This window comes from Melanerpes formicivorus, unplaced genomic scaffold, assembly GCF_026170545.1.
Source record: "Melanerpes formicivorus ecotype bairdi unplaced genomic scaffold, bMelFor1.0.p_v2 SCAF_10, whole genome shotgun sequence".
NCBI lineage: Eukaryota > Metazoa > Chordata > Aves > Piciformes > Picidae > Melanerpes > Melanerpes formicivorus.
This window is the reverse complement of record NW_027142362.1, coordinates 7756745-7777023: the sequence shown is the minus strand read 5'-3', so window position 1 is coordinate 7777023 and position 20279 is coordinate 7756745. Positions and strand designations below refer to the sequence as shown.

General features: G+C 48.6%; 1 protein-coding gene across 1 annotated transcript in view; it reads left to right on the top strand.

Annotated features, from left to right (window-relative positions):
• The window catches only part of IGDCC3 (immunoglobulin superfamily DCC subclass member 3), a 111709-nt gene that overhangs the window by 79559 nt on the left and 11871 nt on the right, over window positions 1-20279 (top strand). Inside the window, exons 6-7 of the mRNA XM_068143496.1 lie at window positions 3112-3270; window positions 10807-10972. Coding sequence (XP_067999597.1) covers window positions 3112-3270; window positions 10807-10972 — 325 coding nt within the window. The remainder of the gene's footprint in view (window positions 1-3111; window positions 3271-10806; window positions 10973-20279) is intronic.

Genomic DNA, 20279 nt, shown 5'->3' with positions numbered 1-20279 from the left:
GTTGCATATTCATATTGCCTGGCACGTTTTAACAGGCCTCTGTAATTGGTGCTGGTGTGCCAATCACTCCCTTAGCAGGCAGAGAAAGGACTCCAGAAAGCATCACACACACCTTGGAGAAATAAATAATGCGGCTCCCAAAGCGCCGGCATCTTTCATCCCAGCTTCACCCCAGTGGGGAGCCTGGAAGCCCTCTCGTTGCCCATAGCTGGACCATTGCATTTGGAGATGGAGCTTCTTTACTAATCGGTTGTTCTGCTCTTGACAGCTAGCTGAGCCTTCCCCTTCCTTTCTCACCAATCAAGAGAGAGAATCTGTCAGGCATTTCCACCCCAACTGGCTTGTTTTCAGCCCTCAGATTTTCTGCTTTTGACTTCATAAAAAGAAGTAGAAGATCACGTTAAATCACCTTCTGGTTAGGCACTAGAACAGGCTGCTGAGAGAAGCTGTTGGGGCTCCAACCCTGGAAGTGTTCAAAGCCAGGTTAGATGGTGCCTTGGCAACCTGGTCTAGTAGGAGGTGTCAATGCCCATGGCAGGACATTGGAACTAGATGGTCTATAAGGTTCCTTTCAACCCAAACCTTTCCATGATTCTGTGATGTTTGAATCCTGCATTGGTCTTGAGAGCTTTGGGAACTGAGCAATTGTGCTAACTTTTGCAGTCTTTCAGATTTCCTTCATGGAAAGATGACTTAGTGATGGCAAGTGATGATAGGAAGCTGGGGTTTCAGGGTTTAGATCCCTTGATCCAAGCTGCTCTTCAGATCTCTGTGTAAGGCAAACGGGGTTAAACTAGATAGCAGCCTTCACAAAGCAGGTGTGAGGTGTCAGTCCCTCTGCACAGCACTTCTGCAAAGTCCTGAGCTTTCAGGATGCAAGGAATTTCTTGTGTAAACACTCTGTATTATTTATATGTGTTGTCAGTGTTAATAAGTTGGAGTTGATATTAGCGGAAGGCCTTCTAACTGTTGACAGGACTGCTCAGGTTGAGTGAGGCACAGTAGAGCAAGTAGGATGGAGCAGGCTGGGAAAGTAGAGATATTTCTCTACTGGGAAAGTAGAGGTATTTCTCAGAAGCCCTTTTCGGTGCTTTTGGAAGGGAGGAGCCGAGTAAGAGGCACCTGGGATGATCTAGCACCGTGATCTTTGCTGGCTGTTAGAGGTGGCTGCACTCTTGGAATCAAATGGCAGATCCCCCAAGGGTTCTGAGTTTGGAGAGCTTTGTTCTTCAGGGAAATGAGAGCTGCTTGGTTGACAGGAGACATTTCTTCAGACCACCACACCTCTAATTAATACTTGGAGCCAGGGAGATAACTGAGGGTGTATCAGTGCTGATATTTGGACTGTGTGGAGTACCTGCTGCAGGCTGGGTCCTTGCACGCTTAAATTATGTAGGAGGTTATAAATAATACAGTAAAACTCCTGACATTCAAGTCACGATTCTGTGGTATTTCTTAAGGCAATGATGTGATGAAGCATCCAGGTATGACCGCTTTGCATCTTTCACTGGTCTGGTCCCTCCCTGGAGAGAGAGATTTGATTTTTATGCCTGTTGTAAAGATGAACTTCCAAAAGGTCTAATTTGAAAGATGAAATCAAGTTCAATCTGAATTTAATTTGGACCTTTTTACACTTCAATTCAAATGATGTTTGAAAGAAATGGTTCCTTCTTATTGCTCATTAAATGTGGGACAGGTCATGTTTTACTGTCCCTTTTATGACCCAGCCGTTTACTGCTGCAGTGGCTTGGCCAGCTTGTGATCATTTAATCATTTAATGACATTGTTTTGCGCTCTCTGAAAGACCTGAGCACTTTTCTTTGCAACGCAAATAATGAAGTGATCTGGCATTGCCTGCCTAATGAAGGAAGGAAACCCTTAAGTTTAACATTTTCTTTTTACTAGCCACAGCTTTGAAGCACAAGATACAGGCTCTTCTGCTCTGTGGAGCACACTCCTATGGAGGACTCATGAGATGGTCAGGTGGGAAGATCACTGGGGTTGGTTCTTGCTTCTCTCTCTTCTGTAGGTTCTTTAACCTCCTCTGGGAGCAAAGCCAGGAAAGGAGCTAGATTTCTGTGTGCTGCCTTTAACTGCTCCTCCAGTAAAAAGCTCTGCCCTGCCTTGTCCCTCTGCTCAGACACCCTGATGCATGTTAAGACTGACTTAGAGCTGCCTTTGGCAGACAAGTGTCTTAAAACACAAACCAATGACACAATAAAAAGCAATAGCCTGATACTAATGAAACACATTGTAATTACAGCTGGCTGGGAATCTTCCAGTGAAGACTGCCTTTGTGGGGGAAAGGTGGATTCCTGGATACTGAATTATTTCACCTTAAGCGCTTCAGTTTTGAAGACTTTTTGCTGGAGCCCAGGTCTGGTTTTCAGGAACATCACTGCTCTCCTGCCAGCATACCTCAGACATAGCACCCAGGATGAAGACAGCCCTTTCCAATTGCCCTCCCAAGCTGGAGCAGCTGAGCAGATCTAACCACCAGCTCAGAGCTTGTCTTCTTGGCCCTGAACTATTGTGTGTTCTAGAGCTAAGGAATTGAAAATCCAATGTTCATGTAGTTTCCTAAGGCATAAAATACAAGGGTTAGCAAGCAAAAAGGCATGACTTCTGACTCAGGAAATCCCCAAGTCATAAATTGCTGGAAGCTGGGAGAGTGCATCGGGGATCTAAAGCTGGTCTTGTTCCCAGAGCATCTCTGTTTGGAGCAGTCTTTGAGTTGGTTGGGTTCCTGGTCAGTCTCACTTGGTTTAACTGTTCAGCTGAAAAGTGTCCTGGGCACGTCATCTTGATCCGAACGTGTGGCTGAAAGCTTTCACACTTCCTGTGACGGTACCTTGGTTTTTCAAGCAGCACAAAGAGTGGTTTTGGGCACACACCTGAAAATCTTGGGTTTCACCAGAAGGCATTTCTGCTAAGAACATCAGCTAAGACACACCGACTTTACTTGGCAAATCCCAGTAACAGAGCCTGGCATCACTCCAGAAGTTCTTAGCTGGACCTCACTGAGGATTGTGCCCCAGAGAACCTGGCTCAAAGATCCAGCTGCCTTCTTACCTTACCAGTTATCCACTTACCTTTTTCCCCTTCTTTCAGATGGTCGCCCCATTGGCGTGGAGGGGATCCAGGTGCTGGGGACAGGAAATCTGATGATCTCTGACCTCACCGTGCAGCATTCCGGCATCTACGTGTGCGCCGCCAACAAGCCCGGCACTCGAGTGCGAAGGACCGCACAGGGCAGGCTTGTTGTGCAAGGTGAGCAAACGTGGGCCTTGGGTTGTGCTGATGCCTTCTGCATAGGCTCTGTGTGTGGCCTGGGCACTGTGTTGGGTTGGACAGATTCTGACTTTGCGTCTCTGATGATATCTGACAAAGAACTTCCTTTCTAGGTGCGTGGTTTTCCCGATGGGTGTACGTCTCTGTGTCCCACACAGATGAGTGGCAACTCATCATTCAACTGAGGCCTCAGCTGCATGGGTTGCAGTGGTTTCTCACCCCATCACAGGCATCTATTTGGCTTAACAGACACTACTTATTACTTGTTATCATATTTGTAGATCTCAGCAGAAAGCCTGGCCTGAATTAATCAGCCAGATTCATCTCTCACCCCTGCATGGTCCTTTGTGATATGGAGACACGGGTAGTGTTCTCACACTGGACCCCTCTGCATGATAGGTACCGCCCCTGCAGTGATACTCAGGAGTGGGAATCACTCACAGAGTATTTCTGTCCATCTGAAATGGCACCAGTAAGCCTAAAACCATTACCAAAATGTCATCAAGACTGTTTTCTTTACAGTCAACTCTGTATCTGAGCCCCTTGCCACCACATAAGTAAAACACCCTTTGGGGACCAGGCCCAGGAGATACAGGTCATTCCCCTTCCCTGCAGCAACTGTCCTGAAATGCCACTTGTGAAGGGTGATTCAGCCCTGAGCAGAGATCAGCACTCGAGAAACCAAACAAATCCCCTCCACATGCTCCATGCAACCAGTCTCCATGGTGAGGGGAACCAGGCAAGTATTTCAGCAGGCAAACCCAGCTGGCAGCGTGCTCTGAATGGCAGTAATCCGCCCCTGATTACAGGCACTCACCTCCTCTTCAAGCTAGTCCACTTAAAGCATCTTGCACTCTCATCAGTTCACTCATTAACTATTGACTGATGATATCCTGAATCTAAAATTACACACCTCCTGCCGGAGCCAGCTAATTGAACCTTTCATGCTGGTGATGGGGAAAGTGCCCTGCTCCAGCCCTGATGCTCACCTGACAGGTCCCAGGAGTCGCTGGCGGTGATCTGCCCCTGCACCGCTTGTACAGCAGCTGTGGTCCCTGGTTGCTGGCATCCCTTTTCCCCTTTGCCTTGGGAGCAGCAAGGAGCAATGTAGAAAAGTGCTTTCACAGGGCTGCTGCTGCCTCCTGACTCCCATGGTCAGATATGAGAGGAGGTGAAACAGCAATGGTTGCTCTTTGAGAAGGGCAACAAAGGTGGTGAAGGGTCTGGAGAACAGGCCTTATGAGGAGTGGCTGAGGGAACTGGAGTGGTTTTATCTGGAGAAAGAGGTTAAGGGTAGATCTTCTTGCTCTCTACATCTACTTGAAAGAAGGTTGGACTGAGGTGGGTGTCACTGTCTTCTCCCTAGTAACAAGTAATAGGCTGAGAGGAAATGGCCTCAAGTTGCACCAGGGGAGGTTCAGGGTTGGATATTAGAAGAAACCTCTTCACTGGAAGGGTTTTTGAACAGGCTCCCTAGGGAAGTGGTTGAATTCACATCCCTAGAGTTGTGTAAAAGCTGCAGAGATGTGGTGCTGAGGGCCATGATTTAGCACCAGACTTGGCAGAGTTAGGTAATGGTTGGAATCCCTGAACTTGAAGGACCTTTCCAACTGAGATGATAATATGACCCTATGAAAACTCACTATTTCTTTTGCTGTTGGATTTTTGGGTGACCAGTGCAACAAGGGGACCTCCCAGCTGCCTGATGTTGGGCACACCTGTGAGTTCTCTTGTTGTGAAACTCAAGGTTTTGAGAACAGCCTTGCTGTACTGATAGAAATCCATTCAAGCTGCTGCAGGACAGCTCTGCACATGCTCCATGTAGCAGAGGTCTGCTAAATCCAAATGCTATGAGGCAGGCAGGCAGGCAGAGCCAAGATGAATTACTTGGAAAAGCCCTGAAGTTGTAAAAATGCAGCTTTTGAACACTGTTGATTGCTCCTTTTAGCAACTGGATAAGGGGGGGCAAGGTAGAGCAACTTCTCATCACTACAGATCAGCAGTTCTCAGTTTCTTTGGAGACTGGAATATCAGCTCCTGGGCAGCTGGGCTATTGCGGGAGTTCCTCTGGGGTTGAATCACTGTGAATTTTCACCTGGTGAACCAAGATGAAAATTTGTCCCTAAAATGGTAATTGCAGGACCCATTGGAGCCCAGCCTCACTTTGGAAGGGGGTTGGTTGCTCTTGTGTTCAGCATTAGCAGAGAAGTTGGCAGTGGTGTGGAGAGGCATGGCCAGTGTGTCATTGATGAAGTCTTTAGGCATGAGCTGCAGTGTCCAGGACCCCTACTTGTGTTCCTCACCCATAAAATGCTTCATATTTTTCAGAGGGCTGTTGTTCCCTGGGGAAGCTCATGGCAGGCCCTTTCCAAGCAGCTGGGCGCATCCCAGGTTTGCTTACCCTCCCTCTGGAAGCAGCTTTTCCTTCCTCTGAATCTCATTTTGCCTGAATTTTCCAGCTGAGAGGTACAAATGATTGCTGTTCAGGTTTGTCTGGGAAGAAAACAGCGATAATGACTGACATGGGAGACCGTGGGTTTTATCTTTGTCAAGATGTCAGCAATGCAAATTACATCCGTAAGGAGAATAAAAGCAAAGAGCAGGCTATCAAAAGCCTGGCTGGAGAGGAAGTTAGCACAGCGCTAGGACAATACAGTGTCCTCAAAGCACGCCAGGCCAGGTACTTGCTGCCTTTATACAGGGGCCCTTGAAGTGCGTGGAGGCACAAATTAACCTGCCCCTCATCTTTTGAAGGAGGCAAGTTTTATAGGTGGGAAACTGGAGGAGAAAGAGCGATGTTTCCTGTTGTAAGGCAAGGAGTTAGCAGGAGGCTGGGACTGAGACCACGTCCTCCCTCCTGCTGCCCGTTGTGGTCCTTGTCCCCATCACCGCTGCCACGTGGGCAGAGGTGTCCCGGCGCAGGGCTCTGCTCTTGCTCCAGCAGTAATGTTCTTTCTCATTGCAGCCTCTCCTTCAGATCATCTGATTATCTTCCTGGGAATTCCTCCTCCCTTCAGAGGAGAAGGCGTTGATCCCCCGCTCCCTCCCTCCCTGCCCTCCCCTGGCCATTTAGGCTCCTTTGATCTCTTTTGTAAGGTTCTCACAGAAGAAAGTTTCCATTTTCTCTTCAGATCCTGGCGCAGCCATTTGAATATTGCTTTGTGCCGGGCTGCCAATGAAAGTCTCACGGGGGGAGTTGTGGAAGGGCCGAACGAATGCGTCGCCGGCTGCAAGAGAGGCTGTGCTTGCGTGTGGTGCAAGGGAAGAGCAGGCTGCAGGAGAAGGCAAAAGAAAAAAATATATATCAAAGCGCTTTCTCTCTACCTCCTGTGCAATCTTTTGTGCTTTATTATGTGTTTGGTGTCATAACAAACTGATGGGCTGTGAATGGCCAGATGGTCACCAGTGTTCTCCACTCCACGCTTCATTTCCTCCTGAAAGCTATGCAGAAAAATGAGATCCCATCTCATAAATGAGTACCCATCCTAAGGACATGTTTCTGAAGGCTCTGCCGACAATGGCTGCCTTGTTCGCCTTGCTTGCTGCTGGCAGAACTGGGCAGCGCTGCTTGGTCCGGCAGACCCGGCTGCTGCTGTGTGTCCTGATGTTCCTTCCGTGGTTCTTGCTGGCTGGCATCGCCAGCCTTGGCTGCAGGGTTCAATTCAGCAGCAGATGCATTCCAGTTGCTGTGGTTCAGGCTTGGCTCTGTGACATTTCAGTTGTCCTCGAGTTTAGCCATAGATTTAAGTTGCAAAACCAGCTTCAGTAGATGCTGCATGGCTCGCTGTGCCCCATGGAGCACTCTCCTTACTGCCCATGTTTTCCTTCTCTTCTCAAGGGAAGCTCCCATGCAGCACTGACATCTCATCTGTTGGGTTGCTGGAGTGAGTTGGTGTGCCTGAGCCCTCATGAGCATCCTGCTATGAGTATAGTGGTAGGTGACATGGGAGCACTGCTGCAGAGCTCCAGCCTGTACCTAAAGAGATGGAACCCATCCACGTCTCCTGTTACAACCTACTGTTGTGATGCATCTTCATGCTCTCACAGTTTGCTGAGCACAGTAATAGCTATTGAAGCACTTCGTTAATGATTCTGGGGGGTATTGTAACTGCTTTTGGATACTAATGTCATGCCTTTAAATATTCATTAAAACTGCATGGTCTCCTCCCTCCCATTGAGTCCTGAATAATCAATGCTCTGATTTCTTCATACTTCATAAGCTAGGGCTGGATCCTGCACACTCGTCTTTGCCAGCTTTTAATCCTCTACTCGTAACAGTGATCTTCGTTACCATCTTTGTTAAAATCTTCATGGAGGGCTTAGAAGTGCTTCTTCTTACCACCCATGATGGCCTCTTGGCATGTAGTGTGGAAGAGGGAGACGCCACTGTGCCTCTGAGATGAGCAATGACAAGATGCTCTGTTAATTATGGAAGATGAGTCTGGTGGAGGGCTTGGCTGAAGACAGGGCTTGACTGAAGGCAAGGCTTTGCTTCTACTCTCCTGCTAAGCCAGGGCCAGAGGTGGAAAACTCCCTGTCAAAATCATTTGAAAGGGCAGGGAGAGGATGTAGGAGGAGAACAGATGATCTTCTCTCCAGGAAATGAGCTGTTCACCCCTAGACCACACACCAGTATCCACCTCAGGGCACTCTGCCTGGGAGCACCAGGCTGGGTGCACCCTCGTCTGGAGTAGCAGAGGGACATGTCCTTGTAGCAGTGGCTGGACTTCAGTGGTTGGACTCAATGACCTTAAAGGTCTTTTCCAACCAAATGATTCTGCTATTCTATGTCCCTGTGTTAAGACTCTGGTGATGCCACGCCATGCCCTTTCTCTGATGTCAGAAGCTGCTGATCTGGAGAAGCAACCTTTTAATTCCATGGATTTCTGCTGTTGTACCTCCACACTGTGAGTCCACCTGCCCCAAAGGGAGCAGGGTGAAACCTGAATGTGACTGAGCAATGTGTGGAGAAAGCCAGGAGGAGCAGGAGCAGTGGAAGAGCATCCCGTGATTTGCAGCAAGGGGTGCCACCGAGAAAGGACACCTTGGCACAGCAGGGTTTGAAGGAGTGGCTGCCTGCTCCCCAGAGAGTTTTAGCAAGTTAACCAGGGACTGGGGTTTTGATCTGGTTGTGTTTAGGAGGGACAGCAGAGGGGAGCAGGAACCCGAGGGGCCGCGGTCCTGAATAGCATCACTGGCAGTGAGCCAGCGGCCGCAGCTGCACGTTGGCTGCCCCGAGTCACACGCGACACCGCTCCAATTACTCCCTCTTGACACGGGCTAATAAGGGAGGATAAGGGGAGCTGGCGGCTCCGGAGGGCTCACGCCGGGTGCTTCTTTCCATATTTAAACTTTGCTTCTGCTGGAACAAGGAACAAGCGGCGGGTTTGAGATTTGGCAACGTGGGGAGGGAAGGCAGAGAGCCAAGCAGCAGGATCTTTAATGAAGCTTGGAAGATGGCTGTGCCCTTCCTTGGCATCGCGGGTTTGCACCTGCGAGCAGCGCGGGTGCGACTCGGGAGCCCAGATGAAAGCAGGGAGGTGCACAGCCACTTGCAAAGTAATTGCTCCTGCAAAACAGCCAGCACAAAGCAGGAGGCGGGAAGTTAAGTAAGTCTTGAAAATCAAGTCTCTAATGCTCTCATTGCACACCACAAAGGGACCATTCACTGCAGGGATGGGGGGGGGGGGTCCCTCCTGTTTCTCCCTGCTTCCAACTTTTATTGAATCCATCCTGAATTTTATTGTAATTTATAAGTCTAGAGGGGGAGAAATGGAGGAGGGAAATGAAAGGACAAGGGATCGATTTGCACCCGGGGAAGTTTAGCAGGAGGTTCTGGAAATACGTGCCCATTAGGTTGTTGCGATCAGGTTCATTAGTAGACCCGAGCAGTGGCAGAAGTGGCCTGACAGTAAACTCTGCCGGCGGACACCCCCCACTGCTAACATAAGTCAGACCTGCCATGCTCCACTTCCCTTTGATTATTGAAAATGAAAGAGGGGGCTCCTTGGAGGCAGACAGGGCTCATCAGTGAATTCCTGTGTCTTTCTGCTTGCAGAACTTGTAATGTGCAGGACTTTGCTCCTACAGACATCTTGGACTGTGCTTTGGTCTTGTTGCAGCAGGAGCAATGCTCTTCCTTTGCATGGAGGCAGTTGGGGAAGAGCTATATCCCTGCAGCAAACCCCTTGGGGTTTTTTGGTCATGAACCTCAAGGCTCTGCTCTTGCAACTTAAGGAATAACTTCCTCATTATGGGGGTGCTGCAGCACTGGACCAGGCTTGCCCAAACAAGTTGTGGAGTCTCTTTCTCTGGAGACTTTCAAAACCCACCTGGACATGATCCTGTGGAACTTGCTCTAGGTGACCCTGCTTTAACAGGATGGTTGTACTAGATGATCTCCAGAGGTCACATCCAGCATTCTGTGCTCCCACCCGCAGCTTGACCACTCCTCAACATGTTTTGCTGGATCGCTTTGGTTCTTTCTCTCATCTGAGCATCTCTGCTGGTGGCAGAGCCCACCAACCCCAGGCTCAGGAGATGGCAGTGAGTGGCACCAAGCGTGTCTCCCTGGATGATCTTGCTTGTGTCGGAAGAATTTGACACCAGCCATCCGTTACATGACACTGGTGGGTAAATTCATTATGGGCCTGTGTCTCTTATCTGTTTGCTGCTGGTTCCACCTGATTTTAGGTTTCAGCAGCATCATAGAGTATATTTATCACCTCGCCCTTTGAAGCGTAACTGCTCAAATCAACTCACTAGTGTCTCTCAGGCCCTGCTTTCTGTAGCCTGATGTGCTGGTTTACTCTGATAAATGATTTCAAATCTATTTTGAGCTGCTGGAAGGGGGGAAATCACTTTCCATTTAAAAATGTTATTGTTAAAGGTGAAAACATGTGGTTACGGAGCGAGCAGCAGTTACAGGCGTGGTGGAGTCTTCTGCTAGGCTTGGCAGGACCCCGAGGGTGAAAAAGTCCTCCCAGGCTATTGCTACCAGGAGAGTCTGCAGCAAATCTGGTATTTATATCATGATGGCCCTGCATGGTGCCACACGCTCTGAAGGGTTATGAGCATGTTTTCCATTCTACATGTGTGCAAGTGACCAGAGACTGCTGACCTCCCGGCCTGCTCCCCTAACAGGCAGGATGCAGTTTTCAATAACCTTTGTCAGATGTAGATTATTTTGCAGCATTGGGGTTGCTTTCAGTAGGAGGCTGGGGAGAGGTGAGGGAGCTTACATCTTGATGCTGTTTGCCTGAACCCTGCAGAGCTCACTTCACTCTCCATAAAGTATTGAGCTGACCTTCAAGTGCCTTCTGTGAAGCCATAACTGCCAAGATGGATGACCAATTGATTACAGACACACCATCCAAACAATAGCTACCTCCTGCCTGTGCTGTGGGTTGGCCAAGGATCTCATGTTCCCAGGCAGAGGAAGCTTACTGAAGCCCAAGCTGTGATCACAAGTGGGATCATCATGACTTTTCTCACCCTTCTTCTTCCTCCTTTCAGCCCCTGCAGAGTTTGTGCAGCATCCCCAGTCCATTTCCAGGCCTGTGGGGACTACTGCCATCTTCACATGTGTGGCTCAAGGGGAACCACCCCCACAAATCACTTGGCTGAGGAATGGGCAGATCCTGGAGACCAGCGACCACATTAAGCTGAAGAATAACAACAGGTAAGTCCTGTTGTGCTGGCTGCTGGCAATGCAGCATGGGGTGGAGAGCTGTGCGAGACCTTCAGCTGGGTTGTGCCATTCCCAAGCATCCATCTGGAGTACCATGCATGGAGGACTGATGGTCTAAAAACAGCTGTCCCTACAGGTTTACTTCTTGGGCAAAGAGCAAACTGGGTCACACAGGCCTCAGCTTTTGTGCCAACAGCAGATCTGGGGCAGATGTGGGGTGCAGTACCTCATTTTGCACTGTTTGGTGAAGGCTGGCAGAGAGCAGTGGGCTCTGCAGCTTGTTCTGGTGAGCTCTGCAAGCCCTGCTTTCACCACAGCTCTGTTGTGCTGGGCAATGGGTAATGTGCTTGGGGCCAAGATGGGCATCAGTGACCTAGAGAGATTGCAGCCCTGATGCTTGAGAAGTGAGTGTTTTAGAGGCAGCTTGGCTTTAGCAGGCTAGGTGGGTTGAATTTAAAGCCCTTTTTGGACTCCAGTGGCAAAGGGAAGTGGGCGATACGTTGCCTTGCTTTCTGCATCACAATGATCTAATGTGAAGGTGGTAATGTCCAGAAGCAGGTCTGTGGATTCATCTTGGCCTTTGATATACTAAAACACTTCTCCAGTCCTACCAGCTGTGCTTTGCAGGCTTTCATTTCAGTGCTTCATGCTTTGTTGTATTAGGACATCAGTGTTAGGCTTGGCCTGATGGTGCAGGAACATAGTAAAAGTTTGTCTTCGGTCTGATCATCACCTGGGTATTTCTGAAAGGACCAAATGTTGTCCCTGGAGTTGGCAGGGGCCACACTTGCTGCCCAGTGAAAGAGGCATGCTTGAACCCCTGAACATTTACCTGAGTGGGTGTGCAAATGCAAATACATTTGAAACAATATTTGCATGGAAGCTGAATTTCACTAAACTTCAGCCTCTTATCTCACCAGGGAAGAGCATTTGCTCTTGAGTACTAAATAACTGCACTTTCATGCAAGGGGATGGGGATGTTTGTGCTGGGGAAATGATGCAGTGGGATGCACTTAGTGTGGAAATTACAAGTTGACAACATAGTTTCTATGGAAATAGCATGGAACAATATGCTGAAAAATAATAACACTTGTTCTGGAAACCTCAGTTATTGGTGGAGATTTCTGCTCTATGGTGTCATATAGCTGCTCTGGGTACGAAGAAATGCACCTCATGACCCTTGCTGAAGGGTCTGGACATTCAGTTTAGGCTGTTGGAAAGTGCTATGTGGCTACCATGGCTTGTTCCTCAAGTCAAAAGTGAGATTTTGTTTTTCTACATTGCTCTATAACCTGTCTTTCTGTTTTGATGTTTGAGGCTCTTGTAAAGCTTTGTTACATGAAAGAATGAAGGATTTGCATTGCAAGAGGGATAAGACAGATAAATAGAGGTCAATAGAGGTTTTTTCCTGAATGGATGTTTTTAGAGCTTCAGAGAGCTTTGTGTGTTCACAAACAGGTGACACTCAATCAAAAAATCATAGTATCATAGAATGATTTTTGTTGGAAAATACCTCTAAGATCATCAGGTCCAACTGTCAATGTAACACCACCGTGGCCATTAAACCATGTCCCAAAGTGCCTTGTCCACACGTTTCTTCAACACCTCCAGGGATGGTGACTCCACCACCTCCCTGGGCAGCCTGTTCCAATGCCTGACCACTCCTGTAGGAAGGAAATTTTTCCTCGGATCCAGCCTAACCCTCCCCTGGCACAATTCCAGGCCATTTCCTCTCATTCCTGATACCAGGGAGAAGAGACCAACCCCTACCTCACGCCAACCTCCTTTCAGGCAGTTGTAGAGAGCAATGAGGTCTCCCCTCATCCTCCTCTTCTCTAGACTAAACAGTCCCACTTCTCTCATCACTTCTTGCAAGATTTGTTCTCTAGACTCTTCACCAGCTTTGTTGCCCTTCTCTGGACATGCTCCAGCATTTCAATGTCCTTCTTGGAGTGAGAGGCCCAAAACTGAACCCAGGATTCAGGGTGTGGCTTCACCAGTGCTGAGTACAATCAGGCTGATGGTCTAGTTCATTGCATGGGCTTCTGAGGCATGCCTGCCCTTAGGATATGAACAGAGCAGAAACAGAAGGGAAATTAGTGCATCTGACCAGGAAGCAGTCAGAAGTGACTGAAGACTGTGCAAGCAGTCATTAAATCCATGATAAAACTCACACTGAGTCCAGCTTTGCATCGCACCAAGATGTCTTACCTAGGAAACCACTCCTCTTCACTGGTGGAGGAAGGTGAAAAGAAGGTCTTTGGTCGTGGCTGTGTCTCCTGGAGCTGCGCTGCACATCCACATGAGCTGTGCCTTGGTGAACATCGCTGTAATCGTTTTCTTATGGGAACCATTTAATGCAATTTAGCATCAGCCTTTTCCTCTGCGAGCTCAGTGATCAGATTACATCGCATCTGGCACAGGCTGGGGGAGCTCCGCCAGTTACTGGGGCTCAGCTGACACGTGGCATCTTCTCAAGCCATAGTAACGCGATTGTAAAGCTGAGCCCTAAGGCCATCATTCTCCACCATGCTGAACTTTCAGCTTCTTGCACGCTAGGCTTGGTCTACTCTGACCCCCAGCTTCAGGCAAGTGGCCATGTCTGGTGGTTTCCAGAGCTGTCAGCCTGAAAAATGCCCTCACTGGTACAGCGGAGCTGGGTGCTCTGTAAATTAGAGGAAACAGATCAACGGCTGGTGGGTTTTTTTCTGAGCTTTCTCAAGTTGTCCTTTGTTTCATCCTCATGGGCATGACTAAGAGCTGTAACCCACTTAGTTCCAGGCAGAATCAGTTTGTGATTATGCCTTGGATTTATCAGTCTGTTGCACTTGGAAAATATTTGTCCCTGTAAAGATGGATCTTGAAGCTACTAGTAATGAAGCCACTAAACAGCACTATGAGCTTTTTAATTAGATTACATGGTTTCCTAGAAAATTCATTTGGATTAAAACTCTGCTTAATATGGCAATAAAGGTCTGAATGCCCCCAAAGGGATATTTTAGAAAAAAAGGAGTAAATCATCCCAAATCATATCAGGTGCTAATTGATTGCAAAACGTAGCATTAGGAGCAACTTCGTTCACATAAACAAGCACAGCTGGAAATGAGGTCCAGACCTGCAGAAGATCACAGAATTGTCAGGGTTGGAAGGGACCCCAAGGATCATGCAGTTCCAACCCCCCTGCCATGGGCAGGGACACCCTCCACTAGATCAGGTTGCCCAGCCTGGCATTAAAAAGCATCTAGGGATGAGGCTTCCACCCCCTCCCTGGGCAACCTGTTCCAGTGTCTCACCACCCTTCTGGTGAAGATGGTGTGTGCTCTGCTCCTGCAAGCTTGAGGCATGGCTCCTGCAGACAGTAGCATATCTGTACAAACCCCCAGCCCATGGGAAGATGCATCCACAAAACTGTTGCTTTACAAAGCTGAGAAGGGTTCTCTGGCATCTGCCTCACCCCATGATGTCTCTCCAACGGCAAACCCAAGAGGAGCAAACCCTCAAGGTCAAGGGATTCCAGAAGTCCATCATTGTTGAGAATGAGAGACAGCAGCTTCAGGGCTGGATTCATGACAGATTGGTTGTGGCTGCTGGTATGACGTCAGATGATCATTTGCTAAGCAACTTCCAGCCTTTGAGCACAGTAAAATAAACCTCATGGGTTGGTTCCGATAAATACCTCTTCCCTTGTGGTCCCTCCAATGTGAATTCTCATCACCTGATGTGTTGACAGTTTCTGGTCACATTAGCATTAAAGATCAGCCTTCTGCTGTGCCCTCTCCAGAGGTGGTTGTTATGTTTTGAAAATGCCAGCTGTGTGGGAACAAAATATCCAATCGATGATTAGCAAAAATCAAAAGCAGTTCTGGGATAGCAGATAATTGTTAATGAAAAATGCATGAAGGCTCAGGCATGGGGAATTGTGGGCTTTGCCATTAAAAGCTGTGAATAAAAATCACTGAAGGAGCTGCTGATGGGGCTGCCTTGCCACACAGGTTGATGGAGCCGATGGGTGTCGGGGTGATGCCGCACTCAGCCACGCTCTCGGCTGGAGAAGCCGATGGAGGCTTTTGGACTTGGGTGGAACCATTCCTGTGTCCGGCAGCCACAGGGTCTGTCTCTCTCTGTTCATCAGAGATGCAGTTTCGCCTGTGTTGTTCCTGGGGTGATGGGGATCAATCATGATCCAAATGCCTGAGAGGTGTAATAGGCATTTCCAGCGTGATTCCCACCTGGCATGACCAGCTTGGCCTGAAAGCAGATGTCTTACTGCAGGAGGAAGGGGTGGCCCAATTTAATTGAGGGCTTGTGTAAAATCATGCTTTCTAAGTTATTACTTCAAAATTTACAAGGAAGCATGAAATAGTACCCAAATTACTACTCTGAAAGCTTTATTGCTTTTCTTCCCTTGACCCAATCAGGTTCAGGGGGTAATTTTCAGCCAGAAGTATATCACACCGTGGGGTTTATATTGCCGTAATAGCAAGGAACAAAGGCCAACATCTTCAGAGAAGGCAGGCTCTAAATATTGATTTTCCAAGAAGATTTTATTTACAAAATGGTAATTAAGGGACTTCATTTGTTCCCCTGGAAAAAGGCCTCAGCAGAACCTGAGCTCAGGTGGTGTTTGCTCTCCTCGGTGACCTTTGCTTATGAACTGTCTCCTTTGTAAAGTCTTCCTCCCTGGCTTGCACTTGTTTTAGTGCTCTGGGAATGACTCACTTCAAGGGGCACAAATGTTCAGTGTTCATCAGGGAAAATATTCCTCCCTAAATAAACTGCAGGACAACTTTGCTTTCCTTGCGCTTGTTGGGCTGCTTAAAACTAGGACAGACATGGAAACCATCAACCACAAACAGCACTTTGGCCACAACAATCCCTGGCAATGCTGCAGGCTTGAGGAGGAGTGGCTGGGAAGCTGCTCAGCAGAGAGGGACCTTCTTACTCTCTGCAACTACCTGGAAGGAGATTGCAGCCAGGTGGGTGTTGGTCTGTTCAACCAAGTAACAACTATTGAGACAAGAGGATGTGTCCTCATGTTGCTCCAAGGGGAGTTTAGGCTGGATATTAGGAAAAATGTCTTCACTGAAAGGGTTATGAAGCGTTGAAACAGCTTACCCAGGACAGTGGGAGAGTCACCATCCTTGAAGGTACCTGAGAGGCATGAAGGTGTAGTGCTTAGCAACATGGTTTAGTCAAGGACTCATCAGCTTTAGATTAATGACTGGACTCTACGATCTGAGAGGTCTTTCCCAGTCTAGGCAATGCTGTGATTCTGTGGCTGCTGGCACTTAAAATGCTCTTCTCCCCGCCAGCCACAGGCAGCTCTCTGCACTAATTTCATCACACTCCCTCTTTTGTGCGTCCATGTGCGTGCATGCTGATGTCCTTCCAGATGGGCCCCTCTTCTTCTTTGTGCTGCTGAATCGATGAAGAGGCTTCCTTCAGTTCTCAGACTTTTCAGAGGAGCCTTTGGAAAACTGATCTCCGGTCACCGGCCCAGACCCCTGACCCCAGCCAGATCAGTCATCGTGATTGCCTATGAGCTGGGAAGACAGCTTGGGAATAGCAGGGCTTTCGAGCAGCGGAGGCCTCCCGTTTCGGCTCAGCCGGGTGTGAATCTGCAGCGCCTCCTCTCCCCATTTCCATCAATGCCTGTCAGGGCATTGTGCAGGGATGTGATGGAGCCCTCTGCTCGCCAAGCGGCTTTGGTGACCAGCAGAAAGCCTTCTGGCATCTCGCCTCGTCTGCCGTGCTCACGGCACTGCCAGTCTGGCACTCACAGGAAAGTTTTCCAACAGCAGATGTCCCACAGTGACAGGTTTTTTTTATTTTTTTCCCCTGGTGATGGGAAAAAAATAAAAGGACACTGCATATTTCAGATGGCTGACACACAGAGACGCTCTGTGCCTCCTCACACAGCAACTCCATCTTCCCCTTTTGTCTGAGCTGCCTTAAGAAAAAGACAATAAGCGGCAAAACCTGGGAAAGCTGCTGGACTGAAGCTGACCTCACCACACCACATCCTCCACATCCCAGCAGCGATGCGGTGGGTGGAGGCAGCAAGAATTTGTCAGTAATTAAGATGAAAATGGATGCCCAGCAGAGGTGTCAGCTGGGATGATGCTGGGCCTCATGTAGCTCACGGCTAGCTCCTGTTCTTCTCATCACAGCTACCAGGACTCACACAGGGATTTGCCAGGAGGTCAGCAGCCTTGTTTATAGGTCTGGTTGGGGATGTTACAGGAACCAACAGGTAGAGAAACCCCTTAGACTATTGAAGCAGGGGTTTAGATGCTGGGCATTCTGCTTGCCAATTCTCCATGCTTGGTTTCTGCTCCTTACCCGGGTTTAGAGGCATCACCAAAACTCCGCTTGCTTTCTTGACCCCCATTGTTTTATTGACCCCCCATTGTCTGCTCATTGTTTCAGGGAATGTGGGTCCTAAGTGATGGATGGCTGAGGCTCTGATTGCATGGTGCATCCAAACACAGCCTTGTAAAGCTCAAGGAAAAGGAACTTTTCAATGCCTGAAACAAGTCCCCAGCTATCTGCCATGTCCATTTTGCAGAAATTTAGTTTATTTATTTATTTTGACCTGACTGCTTGCTAGCATTACCAGCTGCCCTGGGACCTCTGCAGAGAGGCACTTGGGATGTCTGAGGTTCTGGCCAGCTCCAGGTCCCAGTGGTCAAGTGCTCTTCATCTGCCTGTGAGAACAGCATGTCTCACTAGCAGTCCTCCCAGGAGAAAGATGCCTTTGGCTTCAGCATCGTGCTGTTGCCATCAGGCTCTTCACACCCTTGCATTGCTTTCCAATGAGGCTTCCCTCTTCTCTCTTTGGTATCTTTTGCTTTCTCCAAGTAAATCAAATGAATAGAATCATAGAATCTCAGAATGGTTTGGGTTGGCATCTCCCACCTCTCTGGGCAACCTAGGCTAGTGTCTCATCACCTTCATTGGAAAAAATATCTTTCTTCTATCTATCTGAATCTTCCTCTTTTAGTTCAAACCATCATCCCTTGTCCTGTCACAACAGGCCCTGCTCAAAAGCCTGTCCTCAGCTTTCTTTTCAGAACCTTTAAGTAATGAAAGGCCTCCAGGTCTCCCTGGAGTTTTCTCTTCTCTAGGCTGTACAACCCCAGCTCTCTTAGCCTGTTCTCACAGCAGAGGACAGGGGTTTCTGCTCTCACACCATTGCTGTGGCCTCCCCTGGCTCTGTTCCAACAGGTCCATGTCACTCCTGTGCTGAGGACACCAGAGCTGGACACACTACTGCAGGTAGGGTCTCACCAGGGCGGAGCAGAGGTGGACAGTCCCCTCCCACTACACTTGAAAGCAGCAAGGTCTAAATACTCTTCATTGTTCCTGGGCTGCTTGTGCCTGGTAAACCTAATGCAGTTCTGTACTTGTGTGCCAGCCCAGCCTGGCTGCTCCCGGGTGCCCAGATGCGCAGCGGCCGCCTGGAAATAATCCTTGCATTGAGGGGGCAGAAGGAAGCTCTGCTGCTCCTTCTACACATCTGCTTAGTGCAGAGCTGCAAGTACAGCTTTTTGGATGGCATAATCCTGCCTTCTGCCATCTGTCCTCACAAGAATCAGCTCTTGTTGACACAGTTGAGCCACGCATCAGGGTCCTTCCTCCCTGTGCCCCCCTCCCAGCCCTGCCTTTCTCCTTCCATTTAATCAGATACGTTGAGCCCGTGGCTATCAGAGGAGCTTAGGGCTGATTCTCTAAAATCACCGTATCAGCTGAAACCATCACATTTGATATTCCATTTACAATGTTTCCAAGGAAACAAAGGCACAGGACATAAATAGATGACTGTTAAACATTTGCTCACTCACCGTGGTCCCGATAATTTGCAAGGCAGAAATAGGGACGTTAAATCAACAGCAATAGGAAATTTTAATATGGGAAGGCCAATATTTTGCTGCAATTAGAAGCAGGCAGGCAGGTGAAGGTTATTTGTTGTTTCCCCTTCCCATGTACAGGTTTTCATTTACAGATTTTCTTTTACATAAAAGGCAGCTTTGATTAATACCCCCAGAAAGCTGTGAAGTGCCTCTTGCATGGGCAGGGATGCTTGGGATTTACTCATGTGCAGTCAAGTCCTAATTCCACCTGGAATTCATTGCAGGAGGAAAAAAAACCCCACATTTCTTTCTCCCCAGAAGCAGTAGATGTGGGTTTTTGTAAGGTTTGAGTCATTCCTTACAGCAAGACAGTGACCAAAAAGCTCCAAGTTGGTGTAAAGCCACAAGATGATGCTTCCAATCACTGTGGTCTCCCAGGCATTCATGCCAAGCCAGAAGCAAACCATACTTCAAACTAACTGGGCAGGACTGGAAATACAGATGCAGAAATAGGGGTTAATGCAGAGTGGTGCATGTGTGTGGGATGCTGTAAAATAGAAGTGGTGGCAGTGGTGAGTGGGATTTTATGCACACAAATTGAATCATGTCATTCCAGGCTTGGTTTCTGAGGAAGGGAGCAAGCCCTGGTGAGAGCAGGGGTGGGTCCCTGTTTGTGACCAAGTATTATTAAGGAAAGCTGCTTGCAGGCTGAACAGCAAGAGAGATCTCATTTGCTGCACAGCTACTTTGGAGTCAGTGTTTGCTGGTGGTGTTGTGAAGATAGAGCAGTGCAGTCCTTGGGCTGGCCATGAGCTGCCTCTGGTTGTACACATCCATTACTGGAGGGTTATGCAGTGCTGAAAGGGCCTTCAGTTCATGTGGCCACGTGTATAAGGATCCTGGTTGTCCCTGTACTCATTGAGCCACCTGGAGAAGGTTGCAGAGGTGGGCTCTGTGCTCAGAAACACTCTCATTTGGGAAGCCCATACATCACTGGCTTTTTCTTCCTCCTTTAGGGATGTTCTCCACCAGGGCAGCCAGTGCCTGTCTTTTTCTTAGAGGTTGAAACCAGCACCTAATCATGGTGTGGAGGTCCCTGAGAGCAACCTGGAGGAACTGTCCTGGTTGCTTCCCTGGGAAAGTGAACTTCGGTGCACCAGCATGAAAAAGATGCTCAGAGGTTTTACAGGCAAAGCCTGCAACCTGCTCGTGAGCTTTGGCTTTTGGCTCATGGTCATCTTTCTGAATATGCAGAAGCAGGAGCTGAGGCTGTAACCCTGTTGGATAAGTCAGCTAATCCCAGCGTTACCCTAAGACTGCTCTAATGTGCTATAATGCAATTAGAGCATCACCAGAGGGCTTTCTGGCTGCGCTTGATTAGACTTGGCTTAGCAACCGTGTGCGGTGCCTGGATGGGTCTCACTGGAGTGTACTGGAACTAAGCC